Source organism: Callorhinus ursinus, unplaced genomic scaffold, assembly GCF_003265705.2.
Source record: "Callorhinus ursinus isolate GAN/ISIS: 27379988/994484 unplaced genomic scaffold, GSC_fseal_2.0 scaffold10, whole genome shotgun sequence".
Classification (NCBI taxonomy): domain Eukaryota; kingdom Metazoa; phylum Chordata; class Mammalia; order Carnivora; family Otariidae; genus Callorhinus; species Callorhinus ursinus.
In genome coordinates, this window is record NW_027397072.1 from 20,974,518 (window position 1) to 20,994,979 (window position 20,462).

The 20,462-nt window shown below is 38.2% G+C and overlaps 1 protein-coding gene across 18 annotated transcripts in view; it reads right to left on the reverse strand.

The window, feature by feature from the left end:
- DTNB (dystrobrevin beta) overlaps positions 1–20,462 on the reverse strand; it is a 217,428-nt gene that overhangs the window by 189,668 nt on the left and 7,298 nt on the right. For all 18 annotated transcript variants that reach the window (XM_073897095.1, XM_073897094.1, XM_073897104.1 and 15 more), the window contains 2 exons: positions 9,837–9,904; positions 1,813–1,893 (listed from right to left, as the gene is read on the reverse strand). In XM_073897095.1, coding sequence (XP_073753196.1) covers positions 1,813–1,893; positions 9,837–9,904 — 149 coding nt within the window. The remainder of the gene's footprint in view (positions 1–1,812; positions 1,894–9,836; positions 9,905–20,462) is intronic.

A 20,462-nucleotide genomic window follows, 5' to 3' on the forward strand; every position in this document is an offset into this window, starting at 1 on the left:
GCCTGAGTAGCTCAGTTGGTTAAGCATCTGACTCTTTATATTGGCACAGGTGATGATCTCAGGGTCGGAATTGAGCCCTGAGTTGGGCTCCTTGCTTAGCCCAGAGTCTGCCTGAGATTCTCTCTCCCTCTCTCTCTGCCCCAAGCCCCCTCACACTCTCTCTCTGTCTCAAATAAATGAATAAATCTTAAAAAAAAAAAACGACTACTTATTATAAAGCTACAGTAGTGGTTATTGGTAGGATAGACCAGTGGAAGACAAGAGTCCAAAAGCAGGTCCTCTCATATATAGAAACTGCTATGAACATTCTTATATATTTCTCCTAATGAGTATGAGGAAAGATTTTGGGGCAGTGAAGAAAAAAGGGTGGTTTTTTTCAATAAACAGTATAGAGACAATAGAACATACATGTGGACAAAACTGAAATTTTACTCCTACCTAAACTGTACACCCACAAAAAAAAAAATTCAGTCTGATTAAAGAATCCTAGGTGACAAAATAAAAGTTCTAGAACAATGCATCTTTCACTGTACATTACTAATGCCAGTAGCCGGGTTTCAGACTCTCAACACTCCACACATAGACTACTGTTTCCCAAGAATAATTACAGGAAGAATTATTAAAATGGTAGTTGCTCTGACAGTGGTTTTTAAATTTTTTTACTGCAACCCACAGAAATATATTTAAATCAACACCAACACACACACACACACACACACACACTCTCTCTCTCTCTCTCTCTCTCTCTCTTCTAGATATATAAAAAACAAAAGTTTCACAAAATACTTTTAGACTTACCACATAATTTGTGTTCTGATTTTTTTCTCTCTCTTCTTTTCTTTATTACATGTTTTAAACTCTGGCTACAGCTCATCAAAATGATTTCATGAACCCTTAATGGGTCACAACCCATAATTTGAAAAACAATGCTTTAGGAAACCAGAGACTTCAGTCAGGATGGCATGGTAAACTCTCTAGAGAGAATTTTATGCTAAGATTTCTGAAAATAACACTTAAAGTAGGGTAGAAGTATTCAGATGTAAAGTGACTTACCCAACATCACATGTTTATAGTAAATGCCAAAAACCAAGACATTTTAAAACTCAGGTTTTTCCAATTCTAAAGCCAATGTTCTTTCCATTATACCCATTATACAAAACCATTCTTCATTAATACACACACACACACACACACACACACACACACACACACGAGAAAAGTACAATAATTCTGTCATAAGTTAGTTTATCTTCATGGAAATTAAGAGAAAAAAGATTTTATGTGTCTGTGTGTGTGTGTATATATATATATATATATATATATACAGGCCTATATATATACATACACACACACACACACACAAACATATTTTATTTACTTATAAGTAGCAATTCTCAGTGATTACTTATAGAAAAGGCTGATTCATGTTGTATTCATTTTAATCAAGAAAATTAACTTATTACACCTCTATCAGCACATTAATGTTTTTTTCTTCCAGAATCTGATTATCGTATTAATTTTATATAAAAGTTATTTAAAACAGGTGAGAAGGAGAAATCAATTCTCTCATTTAAAGTGTATTAATACTATGCCAGCCTCAAAAGCAGTTACATTATTGAATTTTGTAAACATTTTGAGGGACACAGAGTAAATGACAAGTTCTTTCCATGACAAAACTTACATTTTAATAAACACTGAAGACAAAAATAATTCAATTAACATTACAATATGACTAAAAGATACTAAAACCTTTTATTTTCTATTACTGAGTGCACTATCCAGCTATCACAGAAATTAGCTGAAATGACTTACGGTTGCATCGTTTTTGTACAAATCGTAATTTGCAAGCTGTTCTATAAGTTGATAGTCGTATGACATCAAAATTCTGAGCACCTGAAAAAAGTACAAACAACAGATGTTCAACGGGATTTACCACTGAATTTCTCGATGCTGGGAAGTGACTATTCCACAGCGTGTGCACGGGCCATATATCACATGTCAACCAGGCCTTCTGAGAAAACAAAAGGGGTCAGGAAGAGTTAGGTGCACTTTCTATGTGACCACTCCATGCCAGCAGTTTTGCCTACCTTATCCCGTCTGCCAGCCTGACAAAAATCCTGATGGAGAACCCTCATAACCGCAGTGAATCTTTCCTTCTATACCACTTCTATGGTAAATACTAGGAAGTCAATGGTAAGCAGCTGGGAAAGGGAAGTCCATCCCCAACTAACCAAACAGAAAGAGTACTAATCTGATCAATCAGACTGCAGGACATTTATTGGGCCATGTTTGCTAGTGGAGAAGTAATGACAGGAAAACGTCAGTGCATATGGTATAGAACTCACTCTCTTCAGATGAAGAATGAAATAGGGCAAATATCACACAAGTCCAAAGGGAACTAGCTGAGGAAAATGGGAAACCCAACAAGCTCCAGCCCCTGAAGTTCTAGGTGCTATTCAAGAATCAAGTATTACTCTTTGTCATTTTTCTCATACATTTACCTTCTTCTGAAGCAGTCATCTTTCCTCGTTTCTATAAGGAAAATCCTCAGACACTGCTCTAAGAATAGCCTTCACTTTTTTTACAAAAATTTCCCTTACGTAAGCGTCATGTTGATTTCCTGATCAGAAAATATGGTAGTTTGGCACATAAAAAATAGAACAGAAAGCCCCCAGTGAAGAAACTAAAATGATTATGTTATCCCTTTGGATACTGTGGACTAGAAAAGATGACTCTTCACTCTATTATCATTCATTCTGAGAATTCATTATAAGAAATACACTGAAACGTCACTTTAATACTAATGTCATACAGTATATTTCAAGCTTATCAAGGAATGGTATAAAGGGTCCTAACTAAACACACAGGCAGAACTCTAGCCACAGGTGGAGAGCCCAAGCTCCTGGATGGACAGGAGACAATCTAAAAATACTGAGTACCCAAGAGGTACAGGGAAAGGATGAGAAAGGATTAACCCTTCTTTCTACATTATGACTCTCCTCATTCATGAGAATAGGATATCAACTTCTATAGTATAACCAAATCCCAAGGAAAGCAAAGAGTCAAATGGAAGGGTTTTATTGTATCTGCTTGTATCAGAAGCTTGTATCAGAGCGTCCTGGACAGGAACCTGGAATCTTCATTCCAGAGAGTCCTGTAATCAAGCTAGGTTTCAAAAACACATAACTACCCAACTCGGCTACAAGGTCTGGCTCGTGCAACTCTCAAATTTACCTCACACCCAACTCCAATCAGTACGGGCTACATATAATTACCCAAACATGCCCAGCTGTCTCATCTGAGCCTTTGTAAGTGCTACTTACTGCTCCAGCCCTTTCTTCATCACATCACTGAACTGACTCAGCCTAGACATCGCTTCCTCCCAGATCCCTTCCTGGACCCCCCACGCTTCCCCAATCATGGCTCCAACTGCCCTATCATTCCTTATTTCCAATTTCAGGAAAATAAGTTTCATGAAGGCAGAGACCATTTTATTGTTGTGTTGTTTGCTACTATATGCTCAAAAGGACATAATAAAACTAGCACCTGAAATATTTATTGAATGAATAAATAACCGAAAATTACAAAGTTCTTTGTTGCTGGTATAAAAGACTGATCTGCTTTCCCCCAAAAATATACCAAGTAAAGTCAAAATATTACACAAACTATACAATTTTGGAAAAGCTAATACAAGGAGATGATAAAAGTAGTGGGGAAAGCAACTCTTTTCCCTGTATAAACATGTTGATGCATGTAGCCTTCTTCAGCTAGAACACAGGATTCCAAACTGCATTCTAGGGAGCCCCAGGATTTGGTAGAGGTGCTCGGCACACCCACAGAAGGGGTAAGGAAGTATATTTTGTTAAAAAGGCATTTAACTAACGAGATGAAGAGAAGAGAAAGAAAAAGAGAAGACATAACAACCTAGTAAATGTAAGGATAGTAACATTTCTGAACTGTCTGAAACCCTTACAACCATTTTTTTTAATAAAGATTTTTATTTATTTATTTGACAGAGATACAGCGAGAGAGGGAACACAAGCAGGGGGAGTGGGAGAGGAAACAGGCTTCCAGCAGAGCAGGGAGCCTGATGCGGGGCTCGATCCCAGGACCCTGGGATCATGACCTGAGCCGAAGACAGACATTTTAATGACAGCCACCCAGGTGCCCCTACAACAATTTTTAATAAGCAAAATTTTTCAAGAGAGTAAGAGTCTGAATAAGTAACAAAAATAAACATAAATGACTTCCTTGTTTTTTTCTTGCCAGTATGATTAGAAACCCTGGGGACCAGAGATGAAGCCAGAGGTCCCAACAGAGAGGAAGGTACAGACCACAGAATGGTGACTCTGTCAGTGGGTGAACTAGAAACAAAAGAAAAAAAAATCCCACAAAAGGAAATGTTAGGGACACATGACTGGCTCCACCTAGATTTAGACTTAAATTTTTAAAACAAACAAAGAAAGTGGTCATCAAATAGGTTAGACAAAAGAAAAACTGACCATACAAAAGAATTATAAAGTCTAATTTGTGGTGTTAAAAAAGATAATACTAAAAATAGCATATATTTCATGAAGGAGGTGCTCTAAAACTATCTAATATTCCTGTATTGCTTTGAATAAAGTTATAAATATTGATAAGCTCTGGACTTCATTTTAATTGATGTTAGAATTTGTAGGGTAGTCACAAAAAGAATAGAAAAAGAATATACAACCCACCACCAAGAAGATGGAAAAGTGGAATGGAAGGAAGAAGCTCAATTCATCTAAGGAAGGCAAGAAAGGAAGGAAAAACAACAGAGTAAGGACACAGCTGAAGCACAAAACAAGATGGAAGAAAAAGTGAAATGTATCTGTATTCACAAAAAAAATTTAAACAGGATAAATTCTTCAGTGAAAAAGCAAAGACCGCCAGTCACAATAGTTGTTGTTAAATAATCTAGCTTACACCGCTTACAGGAGATACACACAAAACATAAAGATACAGGGGCGCCTGGGGGGCTTAGTCACTTAAGCATCTGACTCTTGATTTCGGCTCAGGTCATGATCTCAGGGTCATGGGATCAAGCCCCATGTTGGGCTCCACTCCCAGCATGAAGTCTGCTTAGGATTCTCTCTCTCCCTCTGCCCCTCCACCCCCCCCACCAAAATAAATAAATGAATCTTAAAAAAAAAAACCATAAGGAAATGGAAAGTTTTTTAAAAGAATGAAAAGATACTGTACAAGGCATACTAACCAAAAGAAAACCGGTACAGCTCTATTAATAACAACAAAATAAACTTCACAGCAAAAAGCATCACTAGAAAAAAAGTATACCTACATAATGACAAAACATTCAATTTCCTAGGTAGACGTAATATTTTAATACATGTCCATCTGAGAACAAAAGCTTCAAATCATTGTCAGAACTAAGGGGTAAAAAATTAAAGTCCATGATCAAAGCAGAGATTTCTTTACAACTTTCAGTAATTAGGCGGTCAAATCAGTAAGGACAAAAAAGGTCTGAGTAAAACATGTAACAAATTAAATCTAAATAATGAAGAAATCAGACACATTATTTTCAAGCACACATGGAATATTTACAAAAACATATAACAAAAAATATCACCAAATTCAAAGATTCTAGAACAGCCTTCATTCCCTGACCCACATCTCAATTAAGCTAAATATTTTTTTAATTAAAAGTCATTTATTTGCAAATTTAAAAGGGTACTTCTAATTATTCCTAAGAGAAGTTAGAAACCACAGAGAAGTGATCATGAAAATGGCATCTATCGGAACACATGGAATGCAAAAATAGAAAATCACAGGAAAGAAGTTCTTAAGTGCTTACATAAGAGAGGAAAAAAGTCTGAAAATAAATGGCTTGAGTTACCCAACATAAGAAGTTGGAAAAAGAACAATAGAATCGCCTGAAGTAAAAAGAAGAAAGTAATAAACACAATAGCACAAAATAATGAGGCAGAAACAAAGATACATGGAAAGGATCAACAAAGCCAAAGTTCCTTGAAAAGTCCAATAAAACTGACAAAATTTTGGAAAAGAAAAAATAAAATCAGAATCTGAGCCGGGAGGCCTGGCATCAGACATTTTGTAGTTTCACCTATAGTTTAGCACCAGAGTTAAGAACTACTGTTCTAACTTACCACCTTTCATTTTTCTTAGTGATTTTATACCATATAAGAATCGTAAGCTACCAAATTACTTCTTTGTAATTTATTCCACTCTTCTTTCAATAAATATTTATCAAGCTACTGGGGCTACCAACATAAATAGATGTGATCCTTATTCTCATGGCACTTAGAGTCTACAAGAGAAAATACTAAGCATAGAAAGAATAGTAGGGCATTTAAACATACTGTCTAAAAACAGAAAGGCTTAAGAATATTATAGAAAGGAATAATAGTAAAGGTCACACAACATGAAAAATTACAACCTAACTAAATTATCAAATCATTATGACTGTTTTCATGTTATACAGCAAAGTTGAGTCACTGTGACAGAGAACTCATCATATAGCTTGCAAATCCTAAAATATTTACTTTCTGACCCTTTAAGGAAAAGACTGTCAGCCCTAGCATTATATTTACAGAGTAAAGGAGAAATATTAATCTCAAGAGAAACAGAAAACATCTGATAAAATTCAATACTCATTCATGATTTAAAGAAAATAAGAGTAAAAACTCTTGGTAAATTAGAACCTAGAAGTAGTTCCCTAACCTGATAAACAACACAAAACCTACAACAAATGTCATTTTAATAGCAAAATATTACTTCTATCAAGTCAAAAACAAGGCAAGGATGACCGCTATCCTCCCTATTCTTCAATATAATATCTGAGAGGGTGCCTGGGTGACACAGTCAGTTGAGCGTCCAACTCTTGATTTTGGCTCCAGTCATGATCTCAGGGTTCTGGGAACGAGCCCTGCATCAGGCTCTGTGCTCAGCCGGGAGTCTGCTTGTCCCTCTCCCTCTGCCCCTCTCCCTGGCTCATTCTCTCTCTCTCTCTCTCTCTCAAATAAATAAATAAAATCTTAAAAAAAAAAAAAGAGTTGCAAAAATAATAGTCCAAACTGTCTTTCTTTAAAAATAATACAGTCCCAAAGAATGTACAACATCAGGAATGAACCCTCGGGGTGCCTGGGTGACTCGTGTAGTGAGTCTGGATGATCTTTTAGGAGTTTTGTAGTTCTGAGTCTCTGACTGCTAGTCATCCGAGCCAGAAACCTTGCAGTAACTTCCCTCTACCTCACCTTCCACCTCCAAAGAAATCACAAAATGCAGCTGAGTTTTACCTCATAAGGGAGTCTTGGATGATCTGTTCCTCGTACCACAGTGGCTTTGAATCCAGGCTCTAACGTCAGACTGCCTGTATTTGGATCTTGGCTGTATAACCTTAGGTGACTTGACTTAATCTCTGTGCCACAGTTTCCTTGTCCATAAAATGGGAATAGTATCTACTTCATAGAATGATTGTGAAGATTAAATGGGATAATGTCACTTAGGCACTTAGCACAGTGCTGGACCCAGAGTAGTAGGTATTTAACGTGGTTAGTTTTGATTAATATTTTATCATTGTTACTTTTCTGAACTAAAGCAAACTGATTTGGATCCCTTCTTCCACGGTCAACCCTTTCAAATCTGTGATCGGTGATGCTGTATGGAGTGAACTGTATAAATCTGTGTTACTTCCTTCTTAAATCCCTTTAGTTGCTCCTCGTCACTCTCCCAAGAAAGCCTGAGCTCCTAGGCACACCAGGCAAGCCCTCCCACAGGCAAGCCCTCCTGGTCTCTTTTATCCTCAGTTCTCAGGTTGCCAGTTGCCATCACCCACCATGTGTGTCATTTCCCAGCAGTACTGAATTGGCTTTGCTCCTGCAGTTGGGCTCACCTTCATCTGCCTTGTTGCACCTGCTCACCATTAAGGCTCAGCATAGGGGTCATCTTTTCATTAATTTTTTAACACATTTATTGAAAATCTATTATGTTCCAGGCACTGTTGTAGGTGCCAGGGTTAAGGGGAGAACAGAACATAGTCCCTGACTTCTCGCATACTGCTTACATTTTGGTGAGGGGAAACAGACAAAATAAGGAAACCAAGTAGATAAACAATAAATCCTGATACTAAGAAGTGCCTGGGGTGCCTTCAGTAAATAAACATGAGCATGCAAGGGAGCACAACTAGGGTAGATCTTTGGAGTAGAAAGGTATTCTGTGAAGATTTGGGTTTGCTGCTTAGTGAATGTCATCATACTGACACATAGAGCTCAGACAAGTGGCCTTTCTCTGTAACAAACTCAAGGATATGGACTGTTTTGGAGATCTTTGGTGAGTATGGCTTCTTGTCTCCCCTCTTTCTTCATGGGAAGAATTGCATTGCTGACAGTGGTGCCTGCTGCTAAAAGCCATGCTCTCTCCTTTCCAACATCCCCCCAGATGTCCAGCATTATTACCTTCTATGGATGTAAAAATCATCTTTTGTCAGCCTTATCATAGGGTTCTATCATCTAGGTTTTGGGTTGATTTTATGGAAATTTTGAATCTACTGATCTTTCTGTTTGCATCTTGGCTGTATAACCTTAGGTGACTTGACTTAATTTCTGTGCCACAGTGGGTCATTAATAGATTTTTACATATCGTAGGTCTATCCATCTTTTTTTTTTTTAAGACTTCACTTTTTTAGAGCAGTTTTAGGTTCACAGTAAAACTAAGAGGCGGGAACAGCAAGTTCCCATAGCACACATGCACAACTTCCCCCATTAACAACACCCCCCACCAGAGGGTACATTTGCTACAACTGATGGGCCTGTGTTGACAAATTATAACACCCAAAGTTTGTAGTTTACATGAGGGTTCATTCTTTTTTTTTTTTTAAGATTTTATTTATTTATTTGACAGAGAGAGACACAGCAAGAGAAGGAACACAAGCAGAGGGAGTGGGAGAGGCAGAAGCAGGCTTCCCGCGGAGCTGGGAGCCCAATGCGGGGCTCAATCCCAGGACCCTGGGATAATGACCTGAGCTGAAGGCAGACGCTTAATGACTGAGCCACTCAGGTGCCCCCACATTTGTGCTTTTAATTATTCCTATAGCTCTAAGTGTTGTCCTAACACGTAGATCTCTACACCTTAGAATCTGTATCTAGTAAAAGGTAACTTATACAATGTATTAATTATTTCTCATTACCTGCAAGCTCATGGTAACAAGGGAGTTACAGCAAGAGATCTAAACTGACTGGTGTGCCTTGGGGCACCTGACTGGCTGAGTCAGCAGAGCAGGTGACTCTTGATCTCAGCACTGTAAATTTGAGACCCACATTGGTTGCAGAGATTACTTAAAAATAAATCTTAAACTCACAGATATTCTAGGTAACATTTCTGCCTTAGTATTAACGATCTTGCTGAAGAAAGCAATTCAAGTCAACTCAATTATAATATATGCTCTGGCTTGAGGTCCGTCAACTCCATGATTCTTTAACTCCCTTTCTTCCCTACCTAAGCTTGGGACATGCTAATTTGTGAGGTACCTGGGTGGCTCAGTCGATTAAGCATCCAACTATTGTCTCCAGCCTCCGTCATGATCTCCAGGTCATGAGATGGAGCCCCGGGTTAGGCTTCGTGCTCAGCAGGGAGTCTGCTTGAGATTCCCTCCCTACCCCTCTCTCTCTGCCCCTCGGCCCACTCATACTCTCTCTTTCTGCCTCTTTCTAAAATGAACAAATCTTAAAAAAAAAAAATTGGAACATGCTAATGCTTAAAGCTGTGACTTCATCGGGGGGAAAAAAAAAAAGGCATCCCCACACATACAGACAAGGAATCCAGAAGCACTCAGGACTCACGCATTTCTATGAACAGCTGCCTTTTCTCCGCCATGGTCTTCCGCTTGTTCCCACTTTCCTCAATCATCCTAGAAACAAAGAAAGATACAATAAACCACTGCAATTTGACAATTCAACCAAGTGCTTATCATTCTGTTATGAAGAGGTACAGAAAACCAAGCCGTAGATGCACATTTAAGAGACAATTAGTAAAAATAAAGTGGAAGCCCGATATAGAAAAAGAAAAACCAGTCCCTTGATTTACTTGATAGCTTCTATAATATTACAAAGTCAATAATTAAATGAGCTCGTACACTTGCTTCCTGTGCTGAAAATATGGGGCTATGTCTTCTTTCTAACTATGATTATTTTCTCTGCGGAGTCCTGGATTGGTTGGGACACAGCTTCCCATATCCCTACTGTTTTACCCAGATAAACATGGTACTAAATATAATTTAGAAAATAATTATAATGAAAGACTAAAGAACATAATAGTTATTAGCTTATACATAAAAGACATAAATAAAATCTTCTATTTTCATATTAAACAAAGAATGTATTCATCCCCAAACTCAAAGAACTACTAGAGATAAATTTTTTACCACACAGTAATAGTTTGACAGACATAGGCTATGCCAGTCACTCTGTTAAAACTCTTTCCATGTGCTACCTCATTTAATCCTTCCAACAACCCTAGATACTGGTATCATTATTATTATCTCCATTCTATAGATTTGGAAACAGCCTGGAAAAGAACACTAACTTGCTTGAGGGCACAACTCAGAAGTGGTAGAGTCGTGATAGAGTCAAATCCCACCCTTTCACTAAACATCTTACATAATCATTGCTTTTAGATGCACACTGCCAAATCTCCACATCCAAAAAGCTAAAAAAACAAATAAGCCCATTGCACAGACCCTACTGATGCAAAATCTGTGATAACTGCAGCTGAATTTTGCCTTATTCTGTGAAGAAAAAATATCTAGACAAAGAGCATAAGTCAAACAATTTCCCTAAGGAGATTAAACTGTTGTAAATCATGGAGTGATTTATATAGCACAGTCTCAAATATATTAGAATCACAAATTAAATGATAACTACACATATTACATGTCCATTAAAACAAGGTACCCGGCAAAGTTTAGTTTTAAATATAACCTAAAGAAAATTTAAAATCTAAATGCATTCCTTAACATTCTACAACTAATATTTTGATAATTAAGACCAATCCTTTCCTAAATCATTGACGTATTACCAAGTAGGCTTTAACACACATGATGGTTACTTAACAATTTACCCCCAAGAGAAAAAAAATTTAAACAGGAAGAAAGACAGACGCTTAACCAACTGAGCCACCCAGGCGCCCTGCAAGTCTTGTTTTTTTCTCTAGGACCTAGATTTCATTATATTTTTGCTGTTTCTAGTTGCTTTGTCTTTTGGCTTTCTTTCTCTGCCTGCTGCTCTGCCTACTTGTGCTCTCTCTATATCCCTCTGTCAAATAAATAAATAAAATCTTAAAAAAAAAGAAAATAAATAAGTTCTGGCAGGGGAAAAAAAACATATGACAGGAGTGTATCAAAGGAATACAGAAGCCAACTGAAAGTTCTCAATGGCCAAAGTTGGAACAATTTCAGCAACAACATTAAAGAGTATTAGATATCCTTAAGTTGATACTAATATAAATGAGTGAATAAATTAACAAATGAAGAATTGACAAATATCCTAGGCAGTAGAATTCCAGATTATTTATGTAGATACTTTGCCCTAAAGAAAGTGGAGCATAGGGGCGCCTGGGTGGCTCAGTCATTGGGCATCTGCCTTCGGCTCAGGTCATGATCCCGGGGTCCTGGGATCGAGCCCCGCATCGGGCTCCCTGCTCTGTGGGAAGCCTGCTTCTCCCTCTCCCACTCCCCCTGCTTGTGCTCCCTTCTCTCTCTGCGTCTCTCTCTGTCAAATAAATAAATATTAAAAAAAAAAAAGAAAGTGGAGCATAACCCCCCGCTCCTTAAGTGTGAGCTGCACACAGTGACTTCCTTCCAAAGAGGAAAAGGGAGAGGGACAAATACCCTGGCAGTGGAGAAATCTGACAAACATGAACTCAGCCAGGTGATCGAGGTCAACAGTGACTAATTATGTAGACAGGATGTACCTCTGACATGATGTGATGAAAATGGCATTTTACTTCTAGGGTCTTCTGCCCCAAAACCCATAAACCCAGTCTAACCATGAGAAAAACAGTAGGCAAATCTCAATTGAGGAAAAATGTACCAAAATACCTAACCAGCACTCTTCAAATCTGTCAAGTTTTATCAAAAACTTGATGAGAAAAGCCTAAGAAACTGATAAAGGCGAGAGAAGTCTAAGGAGACGTGGCAACTAATTATAATGTGGTATCCTGAACAGGATTCTGGAACAGAAAAATGTCATGAGGAAACACTACAGAAATCTGAATAAAACATGGACTTTAGTTAATAATAACACATCATCACTGGTTCCTTAATTGTAACAAATGAACCACACTATTGTAAGATGTTAATAAGAGACAGAACAGGCCAGAGGTACATACAGGTACTCCCTATTACTGTTTAATTTGTCAGTAAATCTAAAACTGTTCTTAAAAAAATTTTTTTTTTTAAGACAGAACAATCACATATTTCTTTTCCTTTATTCTCTTAACTGATTTAAAAAGCAATTGCAGGGGTGCCTGGGTGGCTCAGTCATTAAGCATCTGCCTTCGGCTCAGGTCATGACCCCAGGGTCCTGGGATCGGGCCCTGCATCGGGCTCCCTGCTCAGTGGGAAGCCTGCTTCTCCCTCTCCCACTCCCCCTGCTTGTGTTCCCTCTCTCCCTGTCTCTCTCTGTCAAATAAACAAACAACATCTTAAAAAAAAATAAATTAAAAGTAGTTGCATAGGGGTGCCTGGCTGGCTGGCTCAGTCAGTGGAGCATGCGACTCTTGATCTTGGGGTTGTGAGTTCAAGCCCCATGATGGGCATAGAGATTACTTAAAAATAAAATCTTTAGGGGCGCCTAGGTGGCTCAGTCGATGATCTCAGGGTTGTAGGACAGAGCGCCCCCCCCAGTGTGGCTCCACCTTCAGCGTGGAGTCTGCTTATCCCTCTCCATCCCTCTTTGACCACCCCCCCGCCTGGCTTGCACTCTCACGGCACTCTCTCTCTAATAAATAAATTAATCTATTAAATTATTAATTAAATTAATAAAATCTTCAAAATAAAAAGCAACTACATAAAACAGTATCTATAACATTATACTATTGGGTCTGTAACATATAGAATTCCCTGAGAAGACATAACAATCCTAAATGTCTACATACCTAACCACAGTGCCTCAAAATACACTAAGCAAAAATTGATAGAACTGCAAGGAGAAATGGATAAATCCACACTTCCACCTGAAGACTTCAATTCTCCTCTATGATCAATACAAGTAGAAAGTCAAGATGAATATGAAGGACTGAACAACACCATCAGCCAACTAGATCTAACTGATACTTATCGAACGTCCCACCCGATAATGGCAAAATACAAATTCTTTCCAAGTGCACATGAAGCATGCATCACCAAGTTCAGAAGAGTGAGTACCTCTGGAGATAGAAGCAGAATGATGTGACTGCAGAGGGACACCAACTCTATTTAGCTATGTTTTATTTATTAGACTGGGTTCTGGGCACCCTGTATTATTCTTTACACTTTATAGGTCCTATCTCATAATAAAATGTTAAGTCATTTACTTGGAGTATATTCTCTGATAAATCTTTTCTTTAGAGGGTGGAGGTTGGGGAGGCAGGACTCCATATGTTTTATTATTGAAATGGAGTATATCAAATACCACAAGCTCTGTACATTTACCCAAATGTACACGAACTCTTGCAAACTCCAAATCTGATATAATATTTATTACTTCGATCTTTAGCAATGTCTTCTGTGAGTATCCCAACAAAGAATGCATTTTAGTCACCAAACTAAAGCTACTGATTTGTCTATGTGGTATTTCAGCCACTTTTACCAAAACAGGAAGAGCAAAGATTTATGGCTTTTTATCTTTTACTCCTAAAGTAAAAAATCTCCAAAGAATCTTCTAAAAATGTATCACTAACTTAATAATTTTTAATGTACTAGATTAATCAGCTCATGACTATAATCACTGAAAATTTTCAATAAGTTTGTCTTCATATACCAAATGCTTAGTTTTAAAATATCTCAACTGATAACAGTAACTTCATACTATCATTAGTGAATATCTTAAGATATAATATACTCAACAGTGCATATGAACCCATATATCAAATAATATTTAACAATTTTTTACAGATTCCTCTTCAATCCACTTACATCATTGTTTTACACATTGCATTAGACTGACAAGCTTATAATATAAATAAAAGTATCATCTCTGCGTTTTTCTTGTTGTTCCTGTGTCCTTGCATTATTACTTCAATCTTCAGCTGAATCTGAAACTTCAACGTGCAATTTCTTTACAGGAATCCTTTAAGGCCTTTGTCTATTTAGCAAGGTTCGTCTAATTGAAATCAGATAATATGATCTGAAAGACCACTAAGCCAGGCAGAGATGGACTTTAATATGTCCAAACAGAATGTAAGCCAACAAGTAAAGAGGCTCACATGACAGGCCCTTCCAGGCTGTGATGTCCCCAGTACCCCCCCTCAGGTTACTTAGCTTACCAAACCCAATGTATATCACCAGACATAGAGATGGACTAAAGTGTCAACCTATGGACAAAATATTCATAAAAGTTAATTGCCCATATTTTGTTATACCCTACCTGGAGGATCATTTTGCATGCATCTCCCACTCTAGAAAACACTGCTCTTTACAAAAAAAAATTTTTTTAATTAAAAATAAAAAAAACAACAACCCCAGAATGAGAAAATGGGACTGTGCTAGGTTTGAGGAACAAATGAGTAACATGGGTGGCAGAATTAGATGAGGAAATTTAGAGCCTACGTGGTTAGTTAACTTGGCCTAAGGTTACGAAGTTGGTAATTTGTGGAGTTAGGCAACCAACCCATTTGACTCTAAAGCCTACTCTCCTTCTGCTGCACCACATCGCCCCCTCCAGGGCAAACATGAGGAGTGAGGAAAATACAGGTCCACAAGACGTGTTGCTGGTTTAGACTTCATGTTGCAGTTAAATGAAGTCTGGAGACTAGTGCAACAAAATGTCTGGACCCTTGTTAGTCCTATCTAGAAAGCAATATGCTCCAGAGCCGGACTAAGTCTGCAAGCAGGAAAGACTAAAGGAAAAGACTACTGGAAAGAGAGCAGGCTCTAGAAATGTTTCCAGAATATCTCTGTACTACACCTACGTGCTAAATAGCCTTCATTTCCCTTGAATCATTTTATTAATGTCTTAACACTTCCAGCTCTCAGTTACTTCAAAGCATCCATGTAACAAAACTTCTTGAGCAAATTCACTGTCTCCCAGCAAAACTATCAGTTTTTCTCTGGATGCCCATTTATTTAAGAAGTCAGAGATAAGGGGCGCCTGGGTGGCTCAGTCATTGAGCATCTGCCTTCGGCCCAGGTCATGATCCCAGGGTCTTGGGATCGAGCCCCACGTCAGGCTCCCTGCCCCTCAGGAAGCCTGCTTCTCCGTCTCCCACTGCTTGTGTTCCCTCTCTCGCTGTCTCTCTCTCTCTGTGTCAAACAAATAAATAAAATCTTAAAAAAAAAAAAAAGAGGGGCGCCCAGGTGGCTCAGTTGTTAAGCATCTGCCTTCCACTCAGGTCATGATCCCGGGGTCCTGGGATCGAGCCCCGCATCGGGCTCCCTGCTCCGCGGGAAGCCTGCTTCTCCCTCTCCCACTCCCCCTGCTTGTGTTCCCTGTCTCCCTGTCTCTCTCTCTCTCTAATAAATAAATAAAATCTTTTTAAAAAACTTAAAAAAAAGAAGTCAGAGATAAGAGAGATTGTCACTAATTAGTATTTACTGTAACTAGTCAAACTTCCCTGAAAGAGAACTAACTTCCTTGCTTATTTCAGGAAAATTCTCAACTATCCTTCCTCTACCACTTCTTTTCTCTTCTCCTTTAGATTAAAAAAAAAAAAAAAAAGCCAGAGAAAGTAAATGTTTGTGAAACCCTAAGATTTTCTTTTTTACAAATCTGAAAAAGTTCTCTAGGTTCCAATAAAAAAACATTCAAAACTTCACTCCACTACTACAAAGAGCTTCGAATAGCTGATATAATCACCTCATAGGGCTGTGGTAACTATTAATAAATTATGTAAAGCATTTAGCACAATGCCTGGCACAAAATAAGAACCTAATAAATATTAACTCTTATTATTATTATCATTATTATTGATGTTATTGTGTAACTACCCTCTTGGATGATGCATAGACTAGAATCCTATAGGCAAGACTCTTTCCTAATTTACAATTCTTCTGATTTATTTAAAGGTATAGAAATATTAGGGCACCTGGCTGGCTCAGCTGGAAGAACATGCAACTCCTGATTTTGGGGTCATGAGCTTGAGCCCCAATTTGGGTGTAGAGGTTACTAAAAAAAATAAAATAGACTTAAAAAAAATATGGTATACAGATATAGACTTGGAAGAAGAGTAAATACTTTGTTATCAATCATCTGCAGCACTTTAAATTTGGAATAGAGAAAAGGTTCTAACAAAAGGGAAAGGAGGTAAGGAGATAAAAATGCAACGTGCCCAAAGAATCAGAGAAAGAATGTAACAGAAGGCAAGCCACTGAAAGAAGAAACAGGTGCCTGTAGTGTGCTAAAGACAAACCTCCTAGTTTTTCCTAAAACCTGCTATGGGTTGCTTAGTTAATAAGAGGAAATTTTAGCTCTAAACAAAGATTCTAAACTACTTACCTAATTAGGAAATACTAAAAGCATACGAACAATAAAAGGTACACTCCTGAAAGGACATGCAAAGCTCTAGTTTTCAGTCGTATTTCAGAAAACATATCCTTGCTAGTTATTTCTATAGTTAACCTTGTTCCTAGAGATTTTTTTTTTTAAGATTTTATTTATTTGTCAGAGAGAGCACAAAGCAGGAAGAGCGGCAGGCAGAGGGAGAAGTAGGCGCCCTGCCAAGCAAGGAGCCTGATGCGGGACTCCATCCCAGGATCCTGGGATCATGACCAAGCCGAAGGCAGACGCTTAACTGACTGAGCCACCCAGGCGCCCCCTGAAGACTTTTTTTAGACAGATATTAAGAATGACTTTTTCAAATGACTTTGGAATTAATGAAAAGAAAAGAAAACCAATTAAACAGCAGTGTGCAATGGTGCCTGCCTGGCTCAAGTGGTAAAGCATGCGGAACTCCTGATCTCAGGGGTTGTGAGTTCAAGCCCTACACTGGGTGTGGAGATTACTTAAAAATAAAATCTTAAAATAATTAATTAATAGCAGTGTGCAGCCTTCACATAGAAAGATATTAACAATTCCTTCTCTGTGTTCTCATATCTTTAATTTCAGCTAACACATTTGTAGTAATGCTTATGAGCTAAAAAGCCAAAACAAAGCAATGGAGAATCAGAATGGGAGGGCTTAGAAATGACCTAACGCAGGCCCCAAATTTTGAGCATCCAGATAAATGTCTTGTCCCAGGTGACAGTTATACTTCACAAGAAAGAACTGGAAATAGAAACCCAGAACCCCTAACTCTTGGTCCATTATACCACCATTCTATATTAGTATAAAATGTAGTAAAAATTATAAACCAATATGAAAAAGACAGTGCAACAGAAAAAAAAGGTAAATGATGAAAACAAGCAAATCACAGAAGAGGAAATCTAAAGAGCCAATAAAAACATCGAGCAATGTTCAATCTCACTAGTAATCAGAAAAAGCTATATTAAAAACGAAAATAAGATTATATTGTTCATCCAGCAGATTTGCAAAAATTAGAAAGCAGGGAAGCAATAGAAGCCGCACACCACTGGCGCAAATGTCAACTGGTAAAACCACTTAAGAACGGAACTGAGTAATACCTGCTGAAGCTGAAGATGTGCATGGCACATGAGCCAGTGTTTTACTCCCAGGTACATGCTCTAAAAGATACGCATGTGTGCACAAGGATATGTGACAAGAATATTCATTGCAGCATTATTTGTAATAGCAAAAAAAAAAAAAAAGAAACCCAGAACAAACGAACTGCCAATCCACAGGAAAATATAAAAGTAAACTGTGACATAGTCCAAAAACAGAATCCTATTCTGCCAAGATGAAAGCAGAACAGCTACGTATACCCATATAGATGAGTCTCACGACACTGAGAGGGGGAAAAAAAACAAGTTACAAAAAAAATAATTAATACTGTTAATATAAAGTTTTTTAAATGCAAAATAATATACGTTTCAGGGCTATTTATGTAATAAAAATATGAAAATATGTATAGGAATGAAAAGCATTGAATTCAGAACCATAGTTCCCTCAAAAGGGGAAGAGAATACAATTGGGTAGGAGTTATGTCAGGGTTCAAGCTTAAAAGGAGCCTAGTTTCTTGAGCAGTATGTACACAGGTAGCACTATTTTTATTCTCCAAGTCCTTTTGAAAGTCAATGTTTCATAACGTCCAGAAAATTAAAATAAACTCAAGGTCCAACCAAAACAGTTTACTCCAGAGCCCACATGCTTAACCATGACACTTTTCATTCTATGTTTCTTTAAGAAAGATTTAGTCATTATAAGAAATCTCTCAAGAAGATGTAAAACATCAGACTGGGAAAAAGTAATGAAGTACCTGACTAAAGAAAAAGTCTCAGCGCGCCTGGGTGGCTCAGTTGTTAAGCGTCTGCCTTCAGCTCAGTTCATGATCCCAGGGTCCTGGGATCAAGCCCCACGTCCGGCTCCCTGCTCAGCGGGCAGTCTGCTTCTCCCTCTCCCACTCCCCCTGCTTGTGTTCCCTCTCTCGCTCTCTCTCTCTCTCTCTCTCTCTCTCTCTCTGTCAAATAAATAAATAAATAAAATCTTGAAGAAAAAAAAAAGTCTCTTAAGGAAAACATACTGGAGACACAAAGTGGTCCTATCACCATGCTCAGGAATCATGTAGGTAGGCCAAAACACAAAACTAAAGTTGAACTGGAACGACAGTCTTCTTTTAAAGACAGCATGTAGAAAGGACTCTGAAGTCTGCCCCGGGTTCAAATACTAGCAGGGTCACTGATTAGCTGTATAGCCCTAAAGAAGTTATAACTTCTCTGAGCTCAGTTTCCTCACCCATATACTTGAGATACCATACCTAGCTTCCAAACTTATAAAGATTAAAGAATAGTCCTTATCTATGAAAAGCACCTGATACACTATAGCCTCACAATAAATAACATTATTACTCGCAGAAGAAAGTCTCTCTCTGGCAAGAGGAGACAGAGCAGAGAGAAAAGTTAAAAGGAGGGAGTAAAGAGTCTACAAAAAGAAGCCAGGAAGAAGTGGGAATGGTTAGGGGCTGAACAAATCCTTGTAGAGTCCCAGAAGTCACCCAAAAATTGTTGTTGTGTTTTTAAAGAGTTTATTTATTTATTTGATGGAGAGAGACACAGCGAGAGAGGGAACACAAGCAGGGGAGAGGGAGAGGAAGAAGCAGGCTTCCCACTGAGCAGGGAGCCCGATGTGTGGCTCAATCCCAGGACCCTGGGATCATGACCTGAGCTGAAGGCAGACGCTTAAAGACTGAGCCACCCAGGTGCCCCCCAAAAATTGTTTTAACTGAGGACTATTTCATTATAGTGAAGCTTAGTTACAAGAATATTTAGCCCACTTCTCCCTCTCCCACTCCCCCTGCTTGTGCTCCCTCTCTCGCTGTCTCTCTCCATCAAATAAATAAATAAAATCCTCAAAAAAAAAAGAATATTTAGCCCAGACCTAATTATTATAGCATTTTAGTTCTGTTATTAGCTTATTTATAATGTTAATACACAAAAATTCAAGATCAAAGTTGAGTTTTCTAAAGATTCATTTTTTGTGAAAAAATGCATTATCAAGTAAATCATATACAATATATGTTTCTCTCAGTTATCTGCAACTCAGAAAGTTGTCTGTCCTACTCTTAACATATTAAAGAGAAAACAATGATAATTTCAACAAATGCCAAAAAAAAAAAATTCAACACCCAATAAAAATATAAACCAGGGGCACCTGGGTGGCTTAGTTGGTTAAGTGTCTGCCTTCAGCTCAGGTCATGATCCCAGGGTCCTGGGATTGAGCCCCGCATCAGGCTCCCTGCTCAGTGGGGAGTCTGCTTCTCCCTCTGCTTCTGCCCCTGCTCATGTACTCTCTCTCTCTCTCTCTCAAATAAATAAATAAATAAAAGCTTTAAAAGAAAAACAAAAAAAACACGCACACACAAGCCAGGACGCCTGGCTGGCTCAGTCGAGGAGCATACAACTCTTGATCTCAGGGTTGTGAGTTCAAGCCCCACGGGGGTGTAGAGATTACTTAAATAAATAAAACTTAAAAAAAAATACAAACCAAGAACAGATGAAAACTTCCATAAACTGACAAAAGAAATCTACCAGAAACCTTCAGTAAGTATCATATCTAATAGTGAAACACCGGAAGCATTCTCATTCAGGAAAAAGCTAAAAATGCCCATTATCATCTCTGCTATTCAATTTTTGTACTGGAGGGTGGTGTGGAGATTAGAAA